At 42.7% G+C, this 14868-nt stretch overlaps 1 protein-coding gene across 1 annotated transcript in view; it reads left to right on the forward strand.

Moving 5' to 3' along the window:
• The window catches only part of LOC124594051, a 120962-nt gene that overhangs the window by 75468 nt on the left and 30626 nt on the right, over positions 1-14868 (forward strand). Inside the window, exons 5-6 of the mRNA XM_047132401.1 lie at positions 5563-5775; positions 11686-11941. Coding sequence (XP_046988357.1) covers positions 5563-5775; positions 11686-11941 — 469 coding nt within the window. The remainder of the gene's footprint in view (positions 1-5562; positions 5776-11685; positions 11942-14868) is intronic.

A 14868-nucleotide genomic window follows, 5' to 3' on the forward strand; every position in this document is an offset into this window, starting at 1 on the left:
TTGTTTGGATAGCAGAAGTTTGATGCTATTTACCACGTACTGCTCTTTACCAATCTGCCTACCTGCTCGTCCCCCGTCGTACTCCAGTCAACGAAAGAAAATTAGGGAAAAATCATATAGTACTAAATTATTGTACAGTTGTTGAAGGGAGTATCATGAACTACATATTAAAAGCCCCACCGGGTGTTTGTGTAAGGGGGAAAGGAGGGTTGGGGAGGTTGGGGGTTTAACGGTTTTATTTATGTTTTTCTTACATAACAGTTACAAAGTGGCTTCTAGCGAACATGTTTTTCAGTAGAAAATTAGGCTACGTTAAATATCCTACAAAAAGTTCCTATTCATTTTCTTTCTAGGATTAACAGTTTCTAAGTCGTAAAAGATGAAAAAATCGCTGATTATTAAAAACAGTATTTTAGAGGCATAAAATTATTATTTACTGTTGAGTGATGTGAGTTAAGAACGAGTATTAAATGTGTGTATTTCATCTAAATGCAGCAGAACTGCATTATGGGATGTATTGTGTTCTGGGAGAGAAATACGGCGAAGGGTGAGGGGGCTGATGGATATAAATGTGAGGGAAAGTATTTCGCTGGGTTGAGATCATGCAGTTCCTTCCTCACACGTTTTCAAAACTGAAGTGCGACCAGGTGATTCCCCACTACACCTTCCGTTAGTCACATGAAGCAACTGCAGGGTTTTTCATCAAGTTACATTGACTTTTCCGCAGCTCGCCTTATGAATAACTGACATCTGTGCAGACATACCGAAGGGGAGGGAGTGTTCATTTCACACAAAATTTATTAACACTACATAAAATATTGATACGAGTTACTAGTAATACTAACGCAAGAAACGCTTATGCATAAAATCTACGTTAGTCGATGCTCACTGTTGAGCCTCGGGCATCCTGTACTGCAGCTGTGGCGTTGCTGCGAGCAATGCAACATCGACCACGACGAGCGCTGCTAGCTTTGCGTTTTGCAAACAAATCATACCTCTCCAGCATATCCTGTCCAGTTCTCTCGTGTGGGTGGACAAAGTAACTTCATTGAGTTCCTGTTTATAATGTGGAGGTATTTTCAGTTTATTAAATTAGTACTTATTTGCAGTTGTTAAGCGAGCTTGAATGTAAAATACGTTCCCATGAACAATGGCTGAGAAGGATAGTGTGAAGTTGTCAGTGACCGTTGGTGGGAAAATAATTGAATTGGTAAATGTAGCACTTTGCTGCTCTCTGTCGTTAACTACATATTGTAAAGTCGAGTAACTGAAGTCATTAGATGGCGAATTAATGGATAATTTGAAAGTTACTGCACTTCATTCACTATTAATTGTGTTACTGGTAGTTACTAAAAGGTTTCAGATAGATTATATAATGGTAAGACAGAGATTTAGGAGCCAGATTTTAAATTGTAAGACATTTCCAGGGGCAGATGTGGACTCTGACCACAATCTATTGATTATGAACTGTAGATTAAAACTGAAGAAACTGCAAAAAGGTGGGAATTTAAGGAGATGGGACCTGGATAAACTGAAAGAACCAGAGGTTGTACAGAGTTTCAGGGAGAGCATAAGGGAAAAACTGACAGGAATGGGGGAAAGAAATACAGTACAAGAAGAATGGGTAGCTTTGAGGAATGAAATAGTGAAGGCAGCAGAGGATCAAGTAGGTAAAAAGACGAGGGCTAGTAGAAATCCTTGGGTAACAGAAGAAATAATGAATTTAATTGATGAAAGGAGAAAATATAAAAATGCAGTAAGTGAAGCAGGCAAAAAGGAATACAAACGTCTCAAAAATGAGATCGACAGGAAGTGCAAAATGGCTAAGCAGGGATGGCTAGAGGACAAATGTAAGGATGTAGAGGTTTATCTGACGAGGAGTAAGATAGATACTGCCTACAGGAAAATTAAAGAGACATTTGGAGAAAAGAGAACCACTTGCATGAATATCAAGAGCTCAGATGGAAACCCAGTTCTAAGCAAAGGAGGGAAAGCAGAAAGGTGGAGTGAGTATATAGAGGGTCTATACAAGGGCGATGTACTTGAGGACAATATTGTGGAAATGGAAGAGGAGGTAGATGAAGATGAAATGGGAGATATGATACTGCGTGAAGAGTTTGACAGAGCACTGAAAGACCTAAGTCGAAACAAGGCCCCGGGAGTAGACAACATTCCATTAGAACTACTGACAGCCTTGGGGCAGCCAGGCCTAGCAAAACTCTACCGTCTGGTGAGCAAGATGTATGAGACAGGCGAAATTCCCTCAGACTTCAAGAAGAATATAGTAATTCCAATCCGAAAGAAAGCAGGTGTTGACAGATGTGAAAATTACCGAAATATCAGTTTAATAAGTCACAGCTGCAAAATACTAACGCGAATTCTTTACAGACGAATGGAAAAACTGGTAGAAGCTGACCTCGGGGAGTATCAGCTTGGATTCCGTAGAAATATTGGAACACGGGAGGCAATACTGACCCTACGACTTATCTTAGAAGAAAGATTAAGGAAAGGCCAACCTACGTTTCTAGCATTTGTAGACTTAGAGCAAGCTTTTGACAATGTTGACTGGAATACTCTCTTTCAAATTCTGAAGGTGGCAGGGGTAAAATACAGGGAGCGAAAGGCTATTTACAATTTGTACAGAAACCAGATGGCAGTTATAAGAGTCGAAGGACATGAAAAGGAAGCAGTGGTTGGGAAGGGAGTGAGACAGGGTTGTAGCCTCTCCCCGATGCTATTCAATCTGTATATTGAGCAAGCAGTAAAGGAAACAAAAGAAAAGTTCGGAGTAGGTATTAAAATCCATGGAGACGAAATAAATACTTTGAGGTTTGCCGATGAGACAGCAAAGGATTTGGAAGGGCAGTTGAACGGAATGAACAGTGTCTTGAAAGGAAGGTATAAGATTAACATCAACAAAAGCAAAACGAGGATAATGGAATGTATTCGAATTAAATCGGGTGATGCTGAGGGAATTATATTAGGAAATGAGACACTTAAATTAGTAAGGGAGGTTTGCTATTTGGGGAGCAAAATAACTGATGATGGTCGAAGTAGAGAGGATACAAAATGTAGACTGGCAATGGCAAGGAAAGCGTTTCTGAAGAAGAGAAATTTGTTAACATCGAGTATTGATTTAAGTGTCAGGAAGTCGTTTCTGAAAGTATTTGTATGGAGTGTAGCCATGTATGGAAGTCAAACATGGAAGATAAATAGTTTAGACAGGAAGAGAATAGAAGCTTTCGAAATATGGTGCTACAGAAGAATGCTGAAGATTAGATGGGTAGATCACATAACTGATGAGGAGGTATTAAATAGTATTGGGGAGAAGAGGAGTTTGTGGCACAACTTGACCAGAAGAAGGGATCGTTCGGTAGGACATGTTCTGAGGCATCAAGGGATCACCAATTTGGTACTGTAGGGCAGCGTGGAGGGTAAAAATCGTAGAGGGAGACCAAGAGATGAATACACTAAGCAGATTCAGAAGGATGTAGGCTGCAGTAGGTACTGGGAGATGGAGAAGCTTGCGCAGGATAGAGTAGCATGGAGAGCTGCATCAAACCAGTCTCAGGACTGAAGACCACAACAACATCAACAACTTGTAGTCTGCATAAATCTCTTCCGTTCCGCTTATGCTTGTAGAATTGGCTACTGTAATGCCTTGCTGGATCTCTTCCGTTCCGCTTGCGCTTGTGGAATTGGCTACTGTAATTCCTTGCTGGATTTATGTTGAGGTATCTGAAGTTCCATAATACCTATGTGACCTACTTATGATGCAGACGAAGCAAATTTAAGCTTCTGGACCTCTTCAGATGTTGGAAAAGCTAAAACATGATACGCCTCAAGCTGTGAAAAGTATCGTAGCCAGTCGTAGTGGAGACAATGAAATTAAAACACTTAAGCTTGGGACAGGTTCTTCAGCTGTTGAACTTTTCTTGCATAATACACTGATGAGCCAAAGAAACTGGTACACCTGCCTAATATCGTGCAGCGCCCCCGCGAGCACGCAGAAGTGCTGCAACACGATGGAGCTTGGACACGACTACTGTCTGGAGTAGTGCTGGAGGGAACTGAAACGATAAATCTTACAGGGCTGTACACAAATCCGTAAGAGTAAGAGGGGGTGGAGATTTCTTTTGAACCTTGCAACCATCCCAGACATGCTCTATAATGTTCGTGTCTGGGAGTTTGGTGGCCAGTGGAAGTGTTGAAACTCAGAAGAGTCACTCTGTAGCAATTCTGAACGTGTGGGGTGTCGCATAGTCGTGCTGGAATTGCCCAAGTCCGTCGGAATGCACAATGGACTTGAATGGAAGCAGGCGATCAGACAGGATGCTTACGTACGTGTCACCTGTCAGAGTCGTTTCTAGACGTATCAGGGGTCCCACATCACTTCAACTGCACACGCCCTACACCATTGCAGAGCCTCCACCAGCTTGAACAATCTGCTACTGATATGCATGGATTCATGAGGTTGTCTCCATACCCGTACACGTTCATCCGCTCTATACAATTCGAAACGAGACTCTTCCGACTAGACAATATGTTGCAGTCATCAATAATCCAATGTCAGTGTTGACGCCCTCAGCGAGGCATAAAGATTTGTGCTACTACTACTACTACTGCTATTGCTACTACCAATTCTAAAGCAATACAGTTCCCCCAAGAACGTTTCATTACTCTTCACATATGTCACTAACGTCTCAATTTCTTTTATGAACGGCATGGAGCCACCTAAAGTTGGGAAATATGTATTTTTAACAGAGAACCAGCTTGGTTCAAACGAACATCTTAACGTGACCCACATATGCATAATAATGTATGAGTACAGTAAATAGCTAAAATAGATACGTTGAACCACTGTGTGTAACAGCTCCCACGAATTTACGTTATACCAGGTAAGAAGAACGTTCTACCGTGTGTCACCTAGGTCTTCCAGAACATGCGTATTATTCGTATAAACCTCAACATATAATGCACAACGAGTAAGAATAGGCGATCATTGCTGCCAGGAAACCTTATGTCCTTTGCTAACTATCCTCTCCTCACCTCAGTAACTCGTGCCGAGACTACGTTTGACTGCTCTATCTTATTTCCCACTGTTTTAGATTACGTTGTCATCAAATGTCTGTGGACACTTATTGACTTAATTTCATTTTCGCTATCCTTTATAAAATGCTAATATGACTTTGGCGCGTTGAGCACAATAAGTAGGTCAATGCGTTGCTCGCAGTGACTTTTTATGTTGCCCACTTTCCTGCTCATAGTGATACGAACTGTTGTATCTTTCTCGGATGCTGTTATAACTTTCATACAGCCGCGTATACTCTTTTCATCGCACCTCTTTGATCCCTAAAAATTTAACCAGATCTTTCAACGTTTGGGCCACGCTGCAACTGTCAAAGTCCTTCCGTAATGTCGGAGCCTGAGACTTTAGCCTTATTCGTCATCTGCATGATGGAGCCAAACCTGCTTATTAATTTGTGTAATACACTGTCCATGTTTTTATGTCCTTTGTGATTTCGTCATGACTGTGGTAAGAAGGCAGTGTGTTGTCCGCAGCTTTCGAATCAACACGATAGAGGCGCCCATCCAGCCCTATGACGGGGACTGCGGCGAGTCTCTGACGCTGTACGACGCGTCGTGGGCGGACGACGCGCGAATTATCAAAACCTTCTGCGACACCTTCTCCAGGGCCATGGAGAAGCACGACTTCGTATCCAGCGGCAGCTCCATGTTCGTCCGCTTTGAAAGCAAGACTGGTAGCTACTCAGGGTGAGTTCATTGCTAATCCTGTGCTCTTCTGCCAATGACCTTCCGTGACGAAATTTGTTTGAATACTCCACTTGGTTTACTGAGGAAGAGACAATATAAGACCATTCACCTACTTGTTATCGGATACCTGATAAAGATTATTAATAGCAGAATTGTATTCAGGGCAATAGCGAAGACGGTAGCAATCTTCCATAAACCATTAAACGTAGCCCATTAAAGTTTGCAGCTAAGGTATTACGCAAGGCGACCATTATTTTAGGGCATCATTAGGAATTGTAACATTTTTTACTTGCCATTCACTCTTTGTTACACTGCAACGTATATTTCTTTTAATGATCTTAGGCTTCCGCCGGAATAAATGGTACAAAACATATACGGGAAAAAATAGAAATGTGATTTCTAAGTCACTCAGTGCGGTGAATTTACAAATTTGTTCGGGCTTAAGCAGATTCAAACTGACATGAGAAACAGTAAACGGTCAGGAGAAATTGTTGTAACGAAAGTATTATTTATGCGCTTCGTTTCCGTTCTTTAGGACTCGGATTTAGCGATTTACGAGAGCGTTAGCCTTAACCGCTTCGGCTCTCCAAGCACGCTTCACGTACACGCTAATTCCTAACTTGTCGCTCACTATAGTGGTACCGTTCCCAGGCCATTGTCTTTATTGCTCACAGCCTCACTCTGATTTCCTTAAGAACTGGAAGACTGCATCCATACTGAATGATCATTTCCTGAAAAAATATGTAACTTTACACCAATTAATGATCACTGAGTGCGTATGCTTCTTCGTTCAACCCCTTGCGGGAATCAGTGTGAGGCTGCAAGCAATGAGGGTAACGGACAGGGAACGCAACGTCTACAGAGTGCGACAAGTTGGGAATTAGGGTTGGATGAGAAGCGTGCTCGGATAACCGAAGCAGTTACGGAAACCTCTCGTACAAAGTGAGAACCGTGAGTTCGTGTCCCAGTCTGGCACAAATTTTCACTTGTCGCCGCTGAATTACTTCAATGCCTGATTCCGGCTAAGACCGAAATTACAATTTCGTCATGTCTATTGTTATTATCCGTAGATGACGATACCGATCCAGGCTGGAGGTGGAACCAGAAGATGACGATTCCTTATACCCTGTCATATGGTATTACTGTAACAGCGCTAGACACAGAAGAAAGTGTTGCTTCAAAGCAATTGACTGATTCGACTAAATACCTACGAATTCAATTACGATCACTATAAGGTAGAACGATCACATAGATAAGTTAGTGGGAAAGCAAATCAAAGACTTCATTTTATTGGCAGAACACTTAGGAGATTAAAAGATCTACTAAAGAGACTGCCTACTGTACGCGTGTTGGTACTTTACTAGAGTACTGCTGTGCTGTACGGAATCCTTAACACATGGGATTGACGGAGGATACTGGAAAAATTCAAAGAAGGGCGGATTGCGCTGTATTATTGCGAAATAGCGGAGACAGTGCCATAAGCGAATTGGGATTGCAATCATTGAGACAAAAGTTTCAATCTTCGACTTTCTCCTCTGAATGTGAAAATATTTTACTGTCGCCACCCTACATCGGAAAAATAATCATCATAATAAAATAAGAGAAATCAGAGTTCGTACAGAAAGAATTAAGCGTTAATTTTTCCAAGCGCTGTTGGAGAGTGCAACGGTAGAGAAGTTCGAAGAAAGCTCTTCCTGGCCCTTGTATGAATTGCAGAGTAGTCACGTAGATGCATTGCTGAACGAATGTGGAGAATTAAAAGGGAGACTTCAACTGAGAGAGCATCTAGATTGAGTTGATGGAGCCGATCTTTGTTAGTAGATGCTGGCTGACATTATCAAGGCGACGAAGCCAGTCCTCCAGCAAGAACCGTGAAGCCAACGTAATCCGTGCACGGCTGGGCTGCCTGCTGGAAGTGCCGCAGCACAGCAATACCGAGAGAGCTAGAGAAGTTCCCGCTGACATAACTGCTGTCATGCTGTTTGCCATGGAGTACTTGCACAGGGGTCTTGCGAGCTGAAACTGGTCAAAGCGAGGCGATTCATGCTGTTAAAATAGTCCAGATAAAAATAATTACATACTGTTCTCTCTGTTTACAACTGTATTAAAATGTGAGAAATAATTTAACGTGTCTAGATGGTTCAAATGGCTCTGAGCACTATGGGACTTAACATCTGTGGTCATCAGTCCCCTAGAACTTAGAACTACTTAAACCTAACTAACCTAAGGACATCACACACATCCATGCCCGAGGCAGGATTCGAACCTGCGACCGTAGCAGTCCCGCGGTTCCGGACTGAGCGCCTAGAACCGCTAGACCACCGCGGCTGGCTAAACGTGTATAGAATGCTGTTACAATAGAGGGAATAAAACAATACCACACTATTCTCTTTGTTTGAAATGGTACCAGAATGTGAGAAAAACTTAAACGTATCTTTCCTGACGCAACTGATCCTCTGAAAATTAATGTCATCTTATGCCCCGTTCTCGAGTGCAAAATGTTTATACTACATTTCATATGAATGCACTTATAATGTTGCTATGTACAGTGTGGCCTGGTGTCCAGCATATGAATGAAGTCGTAAATAAGTCGTAAATCATACCAAAAAATAATTTATAAGTTTTTAGGCGCCCACGAACAGTATCAATAGCTACGTCCTTTGGGTATCAGACCTCAGCATTATGAAACACTAAAGACAACTATAAACCTCAGTGGTCCTTTACATGGCGGAGATGGTATGTTTGGTTTTGTGGCATTGCAGGGATTTCAGGTAAGTACTGACGCTGTCCTTGAATGGTGACAGGCTCTACAGATGGATTCCCACAGTAGATATGCCTCATTTTCGAGTGACATAGTAAAGTTTTGAAGTACATCTAATGATAGTACGGGATGTCCCGAAATGGACAGTGTGAAATAAAACAACAAATCAGAACAGTGCAGTCTTAGGAGTCAAATAAGTCAGGCGCTTTGAAATTGCGTCTGCTTGCCCCTCAACACCACAGCGAAAGGTGGAAGGGCCTACACCATTACTACCCTCGTACGCTGAGAGTACAGTTTACAATGGTTGTACGATGCACTGTTTTCTGAGCACTGCTGCTGGTGACCAGAGTATTAAGTAAATCTTTCATAGATGTTACGAGTGGCAGTGGTTAAGGCCAGTAGCGGAAAGCAGGGAAAACTGCAGGGGATCGATGCTTAGTGCAGGGATTGGCACAACATAAAGAAATGTAACGTATCGCACTTAAACAAGCAGAAAGGTCCGTAGTCACACGTTTGTAGAGTCGTCACGCGAATGAGTCATGTGTACAAATTATCTAGGGGTATGCATACGGGGCGATGTGCAGTGAAATGACCACATAAACTAATAGTAAAAAGGCAGGTGCCACACGGAGATTTATTGGAAAAATCCTCAGGAAGTGCAGTCCACTTTCACAGAAGGTAGCACACAGAACCTTCGTCGGCCAACACTTGAACACCGATCGTCGGTGTGGGATCCGTACCAGGCATTATTGAAAGAGCAAATAAAGAATGTTCGAGGAAGAGCGCCACCTTTAGTTACAGGTTCATTTAGTAAGCGCATCAGCATCTCAGAGGTGCCCAGCTAACTCCATCAGCACACGCTTTGGTTTACTAGGAATGTTTCGACATCTTATGCTCCTAGAAGAGTCAAGCAACATATTGCTTCCTCCTACGAATTTCTCACGGAAAGGCCGTGAGGGCATCAATCGTTGTCCTGGCAAACTATGCGCGATTGGAACAGGACGAGGGGGAAATGTCAGTGCTACGCGTAGTATCCTCAGCCACACGCCATAAGGTGACTTGGGAACTATACAGGGTGATTCTTATTAACGTTTAAAAAATTCATAGTGATTTAGATTTGGCTGAGACAGGTAATTTAATACAAGACACATGCGGTCGGAAACGTCTGGAAATGCCCCAGAAGTGGAAGACAAATAAATTTCCTTTAATTTACGTCTATGGTCAAAACCTTTTTGTTAACAGATTACCGGTTTCGGTCTATAATGACCATCATCAGATCTGTAGCAAAAGAATGGGAAAAACATAAATACACTCGCAGATTGTCTACAGCTTAAAAACAATAAATAGACCGTAATGAAAAGTGCATCATATGCACGAGTCATGTTGTCAGTAGTACTACTGTTCAAAACAAGCTACCGTACAGTAGCCACAAGATGTTTGTGTTTTAAGTTCACCAGATGTCGCTAATGTTGGCATACACTAGTTTTCAATGATTAATTTAACAGCGTAAAATAATGCGGGCTACAATAGTTGAAGTCTTATGACGTATAAAAGGCATAACAGTAATAAAAAGCGATGAAATAGAACACGACAAAAGTCAGATTGTTAAAACGGGGAAGAGTTAAGCGACAGTAGTTGGCATATGCTCAAGTGCCAATATTCTAGATAATGACGTAAGTAATAAACACCTTTGAAAGTGCACAGAATAATATTAAAAAAACTCTAAAAATCGCTAAAGAAGTCGCAATGAAAGAAAACGTAGTGCTGCACATAATCAGCGCCCTCTGTTAGAGCTAACGGCAGAATTACGCATAGGCGAGAAGTGGTTGGAGGAAAGTGGCCGCCAGAGGGCCCCTTGTACCCTGTAACCGAGCAAAAACAGTTCTTTTTTCCTATTTTTGTTTACATGTATTATAAAGTAAAGCAGCCATAGACTGGTAATGATGCAGTTCGGAAGCTTATACTCATTTGCTTGTGACGCATTGCGGTCACGTTCCTTCAACCACTTCTCGCCTATGCGTAATTCTTGCGTTAGCTCTAACAGAGGGCGCTGATTATGTGCAACACTATGTTTTCTTTCATTGTGGTTTCTTTAGCGATTTTTTGATATTATTCTGTGCACTATCCAAGGTGTTTATTGCTTATGCCATTATCTAGAATATTGGCACATGAGCATATGTCAGCTACTGTCCCGTATCTCTTCCTCTTTTTAACAATCTGACTTTTGTCGTATTCTATTTCATCGCTTTTTATTACTGTAATGCCTTTTATACGTTATAAGCTCATTACAGACTTCAACTATTGTAGCTCCCTTTATTTTACGCTGTTATGTTGTACCGTAATTTGCAATAAACCAGCGGAGACCGTGTGCCCGTTAAGTACATTAATAGCTCAGTGTAAACATATAACCGTCTCACGCAATGAAAAAGATATTTCCAGCCAGACTCATGACTCTAACTATGAGACCCACGCGCTAAAGTCGCGCCTGTGACCTTAATACTTGCCTTGAGTTGGGATGCTGAGGTGCGACAGACAGGCTTAACCGCTGCGAGGTAAGTCATCTGGTGATTTCAGATGCTCAAAATTTGCCATCCACTTTTGGGATATTTTGCAACACTAGCAGCGTATTTTATATTAAATTGCTTGTTTCAGAGTGACGTCTATAAGTTCGAAGATTTTTAAACGTCAATGAGAATCGTTGTATGGTAGTGAGACATGGACTGTGAGAAAACTGGAACAGAGGAAAATAGAAACGTATGGGATATGGTGCTACAGAATAATGTTGAAAATTGGGTAGACTGATGACATAAGTAGTGAGGAGGTTCGCCATAGGATCGGCGAGGAAAGGAATGTATGGAAAACTCTGGCAAGAAGAAGGGACAGGATGGTAGGACGTCTGTTAATACATCTGAGAGTACCTTCCGTAGTACTAGAGTGAGCTGTAGACAGTAAAACCTGTAGAGGGAGACACAGACTAGAATACATCCAGCAAATAATTGAGAATGTAGGGTGGAAATGCTATTCTGAGCTGAAGCTGTATGTATAGGAGAAGAATGTGAGGCGGACCATATCAAACCAGTCAGAAGACTTATGACGCACAAAAAAGAAAAGAAATTGGTTAATTCTTGAGCGACGCTGTTTCTGCGCAGGTCTTCGCTGTACTACTGGGCGCACTACGACTTCTTCAACGCGAGCCGCAGCGGCGACCCGGTGGCGGGCAGCGCCTGCGATGAGCAGTTCGTGGCGTGGAGGAGCGCCTCAGGGTACCTGCGCTCGCCTCTCAACACGCTGGTGTACAAGCGGCACGCCGACCCGCACCACAGCGTGCGCTGCCAGTACCGCTTCATATCCGACCGGAGGCTCTTCGCCAGGGTCATCCTCACCATAGAGTCCATGGCTTTCAAGGTCAGTATTGTGGCGATGACATGAGTTGGAATTTACTGGTAGGTTAAAACTGCATTGGTCCGGGACTCGATCTCAGAATCTTGTCTTTCTTGGACATTACTCATACCGTCTGAGCTATGCTGGCAAGACTCACTAACTGTCTTCATAGCTACAATTTAGCTACCGAACGAGATGGAGTAGCGCTAATTGTCATCCAGATTTATATGTTGAGTGATTATCACTTACGGTGAATAATGGGGTGGTTCCTTAGAAAAAGCTGGCCCATTTCCTTTACTATCCTTCTCCAATACGAACTTGTGCTTCGTATCTACAACTACATCTACATTTTGCAAGCCACCTAACGGTGTGTGGCGCAGGGAACTTTACGTGCCACTGTCATTACCTCCCTTTCCTGTTCCAGTCGCGTATGGTTCGCGGGAAGAACGACAACCGGAAAGCCTCTGTGCGCGCTCGAATATCTCTAATTTTACATTCGTGATCTCCTCGGGAGGTATAAGTGGAGGGAAGCAATATATTAGATACCTCATCCAGAAACGCACCCTCTCGAAACCTGGACAGTAAGCTACACCGCGATGCAGAGTGCCTCTCTTGCAGAGTCTGGAACTTGAGTCTGCTAAACATCTTCGTAACGCTATAACGCTTACCTAATAACCCTGTGACGAAACGCGCCGCTCTTCTTTGGATCTTCTCTATCTCCTGTGTCAACCCGACCTGGTATGGATCCCACACTGATGAGCAATACTGAAGTATAGGTCGAACGAGTGTTTTGTAAGCCACCTCCTTTGTTGATGGACTACATTTTCTAAGGACTCTCCCAATGAATCTCAACCTGGCATTCGCCTTACCAACAATTAATTTTATATGATCATTCCACTTCAAATTGTTCCGTATCCATACTACCAGATATTTTACAGAAGTAACTGCTACCACTGTTTGTTCTGCTATCATATAATCATACAATAAATGATCCTTCTTTCTATGTATTCGCAATACATTACATTTGTCTATGTTAAGGGTCAGTTGCCACTCCCTGCACTAAGTCCCTATCCGCTGCAGATCTTCCTGCATTTCGCTACAATTTTCTAATGCTGCAACTACTCTGTATACTACAGCATCATCAGCGAAAAGCCGCATGGAACTTCCGGCACTATCTACTAGGTCATTTATACATATTGTGAAAAGAAATGGTCCCATAACACTCCCCTGTGGCATGCCAGAGGTTACTTTAACGTCTGTAGACGTCTCTCCATTGAGAACAACAAGCTGTGTTCTGTTTGCTGAAAGCTCTTCAATCCAGCCACACAGCTGGTCTGATATTCTGTAGGCTCTCACTTTATTTATCAGGCGACTGTGCGGAACTGCATCGAACACCTTCCGGAAGTCAACGAAAATGGCATCTACCTGGGAGCCTGCATCTAATATTTTCTGGGTCTCATGAACAAATAAAGCGAGTTGGGTCTCACATGATCGCTGTTCCGGGAATCCGTGTTGATTCCTACAGAGCAGATTCTGGGTTTCCAGAAATGACATGATACGCAAGCGAAAAATATGTTCTAAAATTATACAACAGATGAATGTCAGAGATATAGGCCTATAGTTTTGCGCATGTGCTCGACGACCCTCCTTGAAACCTAGGACTACCTGTGCTCTTTTCCAATCATTTGGAACCTTCCGTTCCTCTAGAGACTTGCGGTACACGGCTGTTAGAAGGGGGGGGGGGGGGGGGGCAAGCTCTTTCGCGTACTCTGTGTAGAATCGAATTGGTATCCCGTCAGGTCCAGTGGACTTTCCTCTGTTGAGTGATTTCAGTTGCTTTTCTATTCCTTGGACACTTATTTCGACGTCAGCCATTTTTTCGTTCGTGCGAGAATTTAGAGAAGGAACTGCAGTGCGGTCTTCCTCTGTGAAACAGATTTGGAAAAAGGTGTTTAGTATTTCAGCTTTACGCGTGTCATCCTCTGTTTCAAAGCCATTATCATCCCAGATCCTGTTTCGATCCACTTACTGATTTAACGTAAGACCAGAATTTCCTAGGACAGGTATCTGACGACCTCATCACTCTTTCAATTCTTCCAGTATCGGGCTCCTGCTTAGTTGGTAACAAAACTATTCGCGTAAAGCAGCGTTTTTAATTCTACTGCCGGTGCGGCACACACTGCTAGTAAATTTCAAATCTGTCCCTCTCCGTTGCAAAGTGAAAAATTCTTTACGATTGAACAGTTATTTGAGAGTAAAAGTTCTTTGGCGAAGGAAATTATAGGTTACTACGAGAGTTGTTTATAGCTGTCTTGCGAAGGACACCTATAGCTTAGTAAACAATGCGGTAGGTTACGAGGCAGGTCTGCACTCTACGAACCTACCGCTGCTTGCTTGGTAAATCGGCCAGTTTGAATTGGGTTTTTAGACGGTTTTACATTCTCGTGAAGGCTTATGCAAGGTAATACCACCATCTCTATCTCACGAAAACAGTAACACACAGAACAACGTTTCTAGCAGTCACAGACATATGATGAACACGACTAGCTTACCTTACAGGAACTGACTATTGCGAAGGTAGAAAGACAACCCAGCTACAGAGTTAAAATACACTCATACGCAACTAAGTTGGAGATAACTTGTTTTTCTGCAGAATGAGCGCTTGTGTCATCGCTGCGAATGAAATGTACTGCGTAACGAAATTAAAGGACTAATATTTCGAAAACCAGTATTTGCCTTCCATTGCGAAACGTAAGTTTAGAATTTGGCTCAAAGGTGCCTACAAACTTTCTTTGTACAAAATCGTTGCGCCCTGCGACGTCACCCTCGGGCTCGGTGACGTTTCAAACAGCAAGATGTCGACACACGCAAGAAATAGGCGACAGATCAGAATTCCATGTGAGCTGTATGGTGGGATAATGATGTCACATTGACACCAAATTTCAGCACAA

Source organism: Schistocerca americana, chromosome 2 (assembly GCF_021461395.2).
Source record: "Schistocerca americana isolate TAMUIC-IGC-003095 chromosome 2, iqSchAmer2.1, whole genome shotgun sequence".
Lineage (NCBI taxonomy): Eukaryota > Metazoa > Arthropoda > Insecta > Orthoptera > Acrididae > Schistocerca > Schistocerca americana.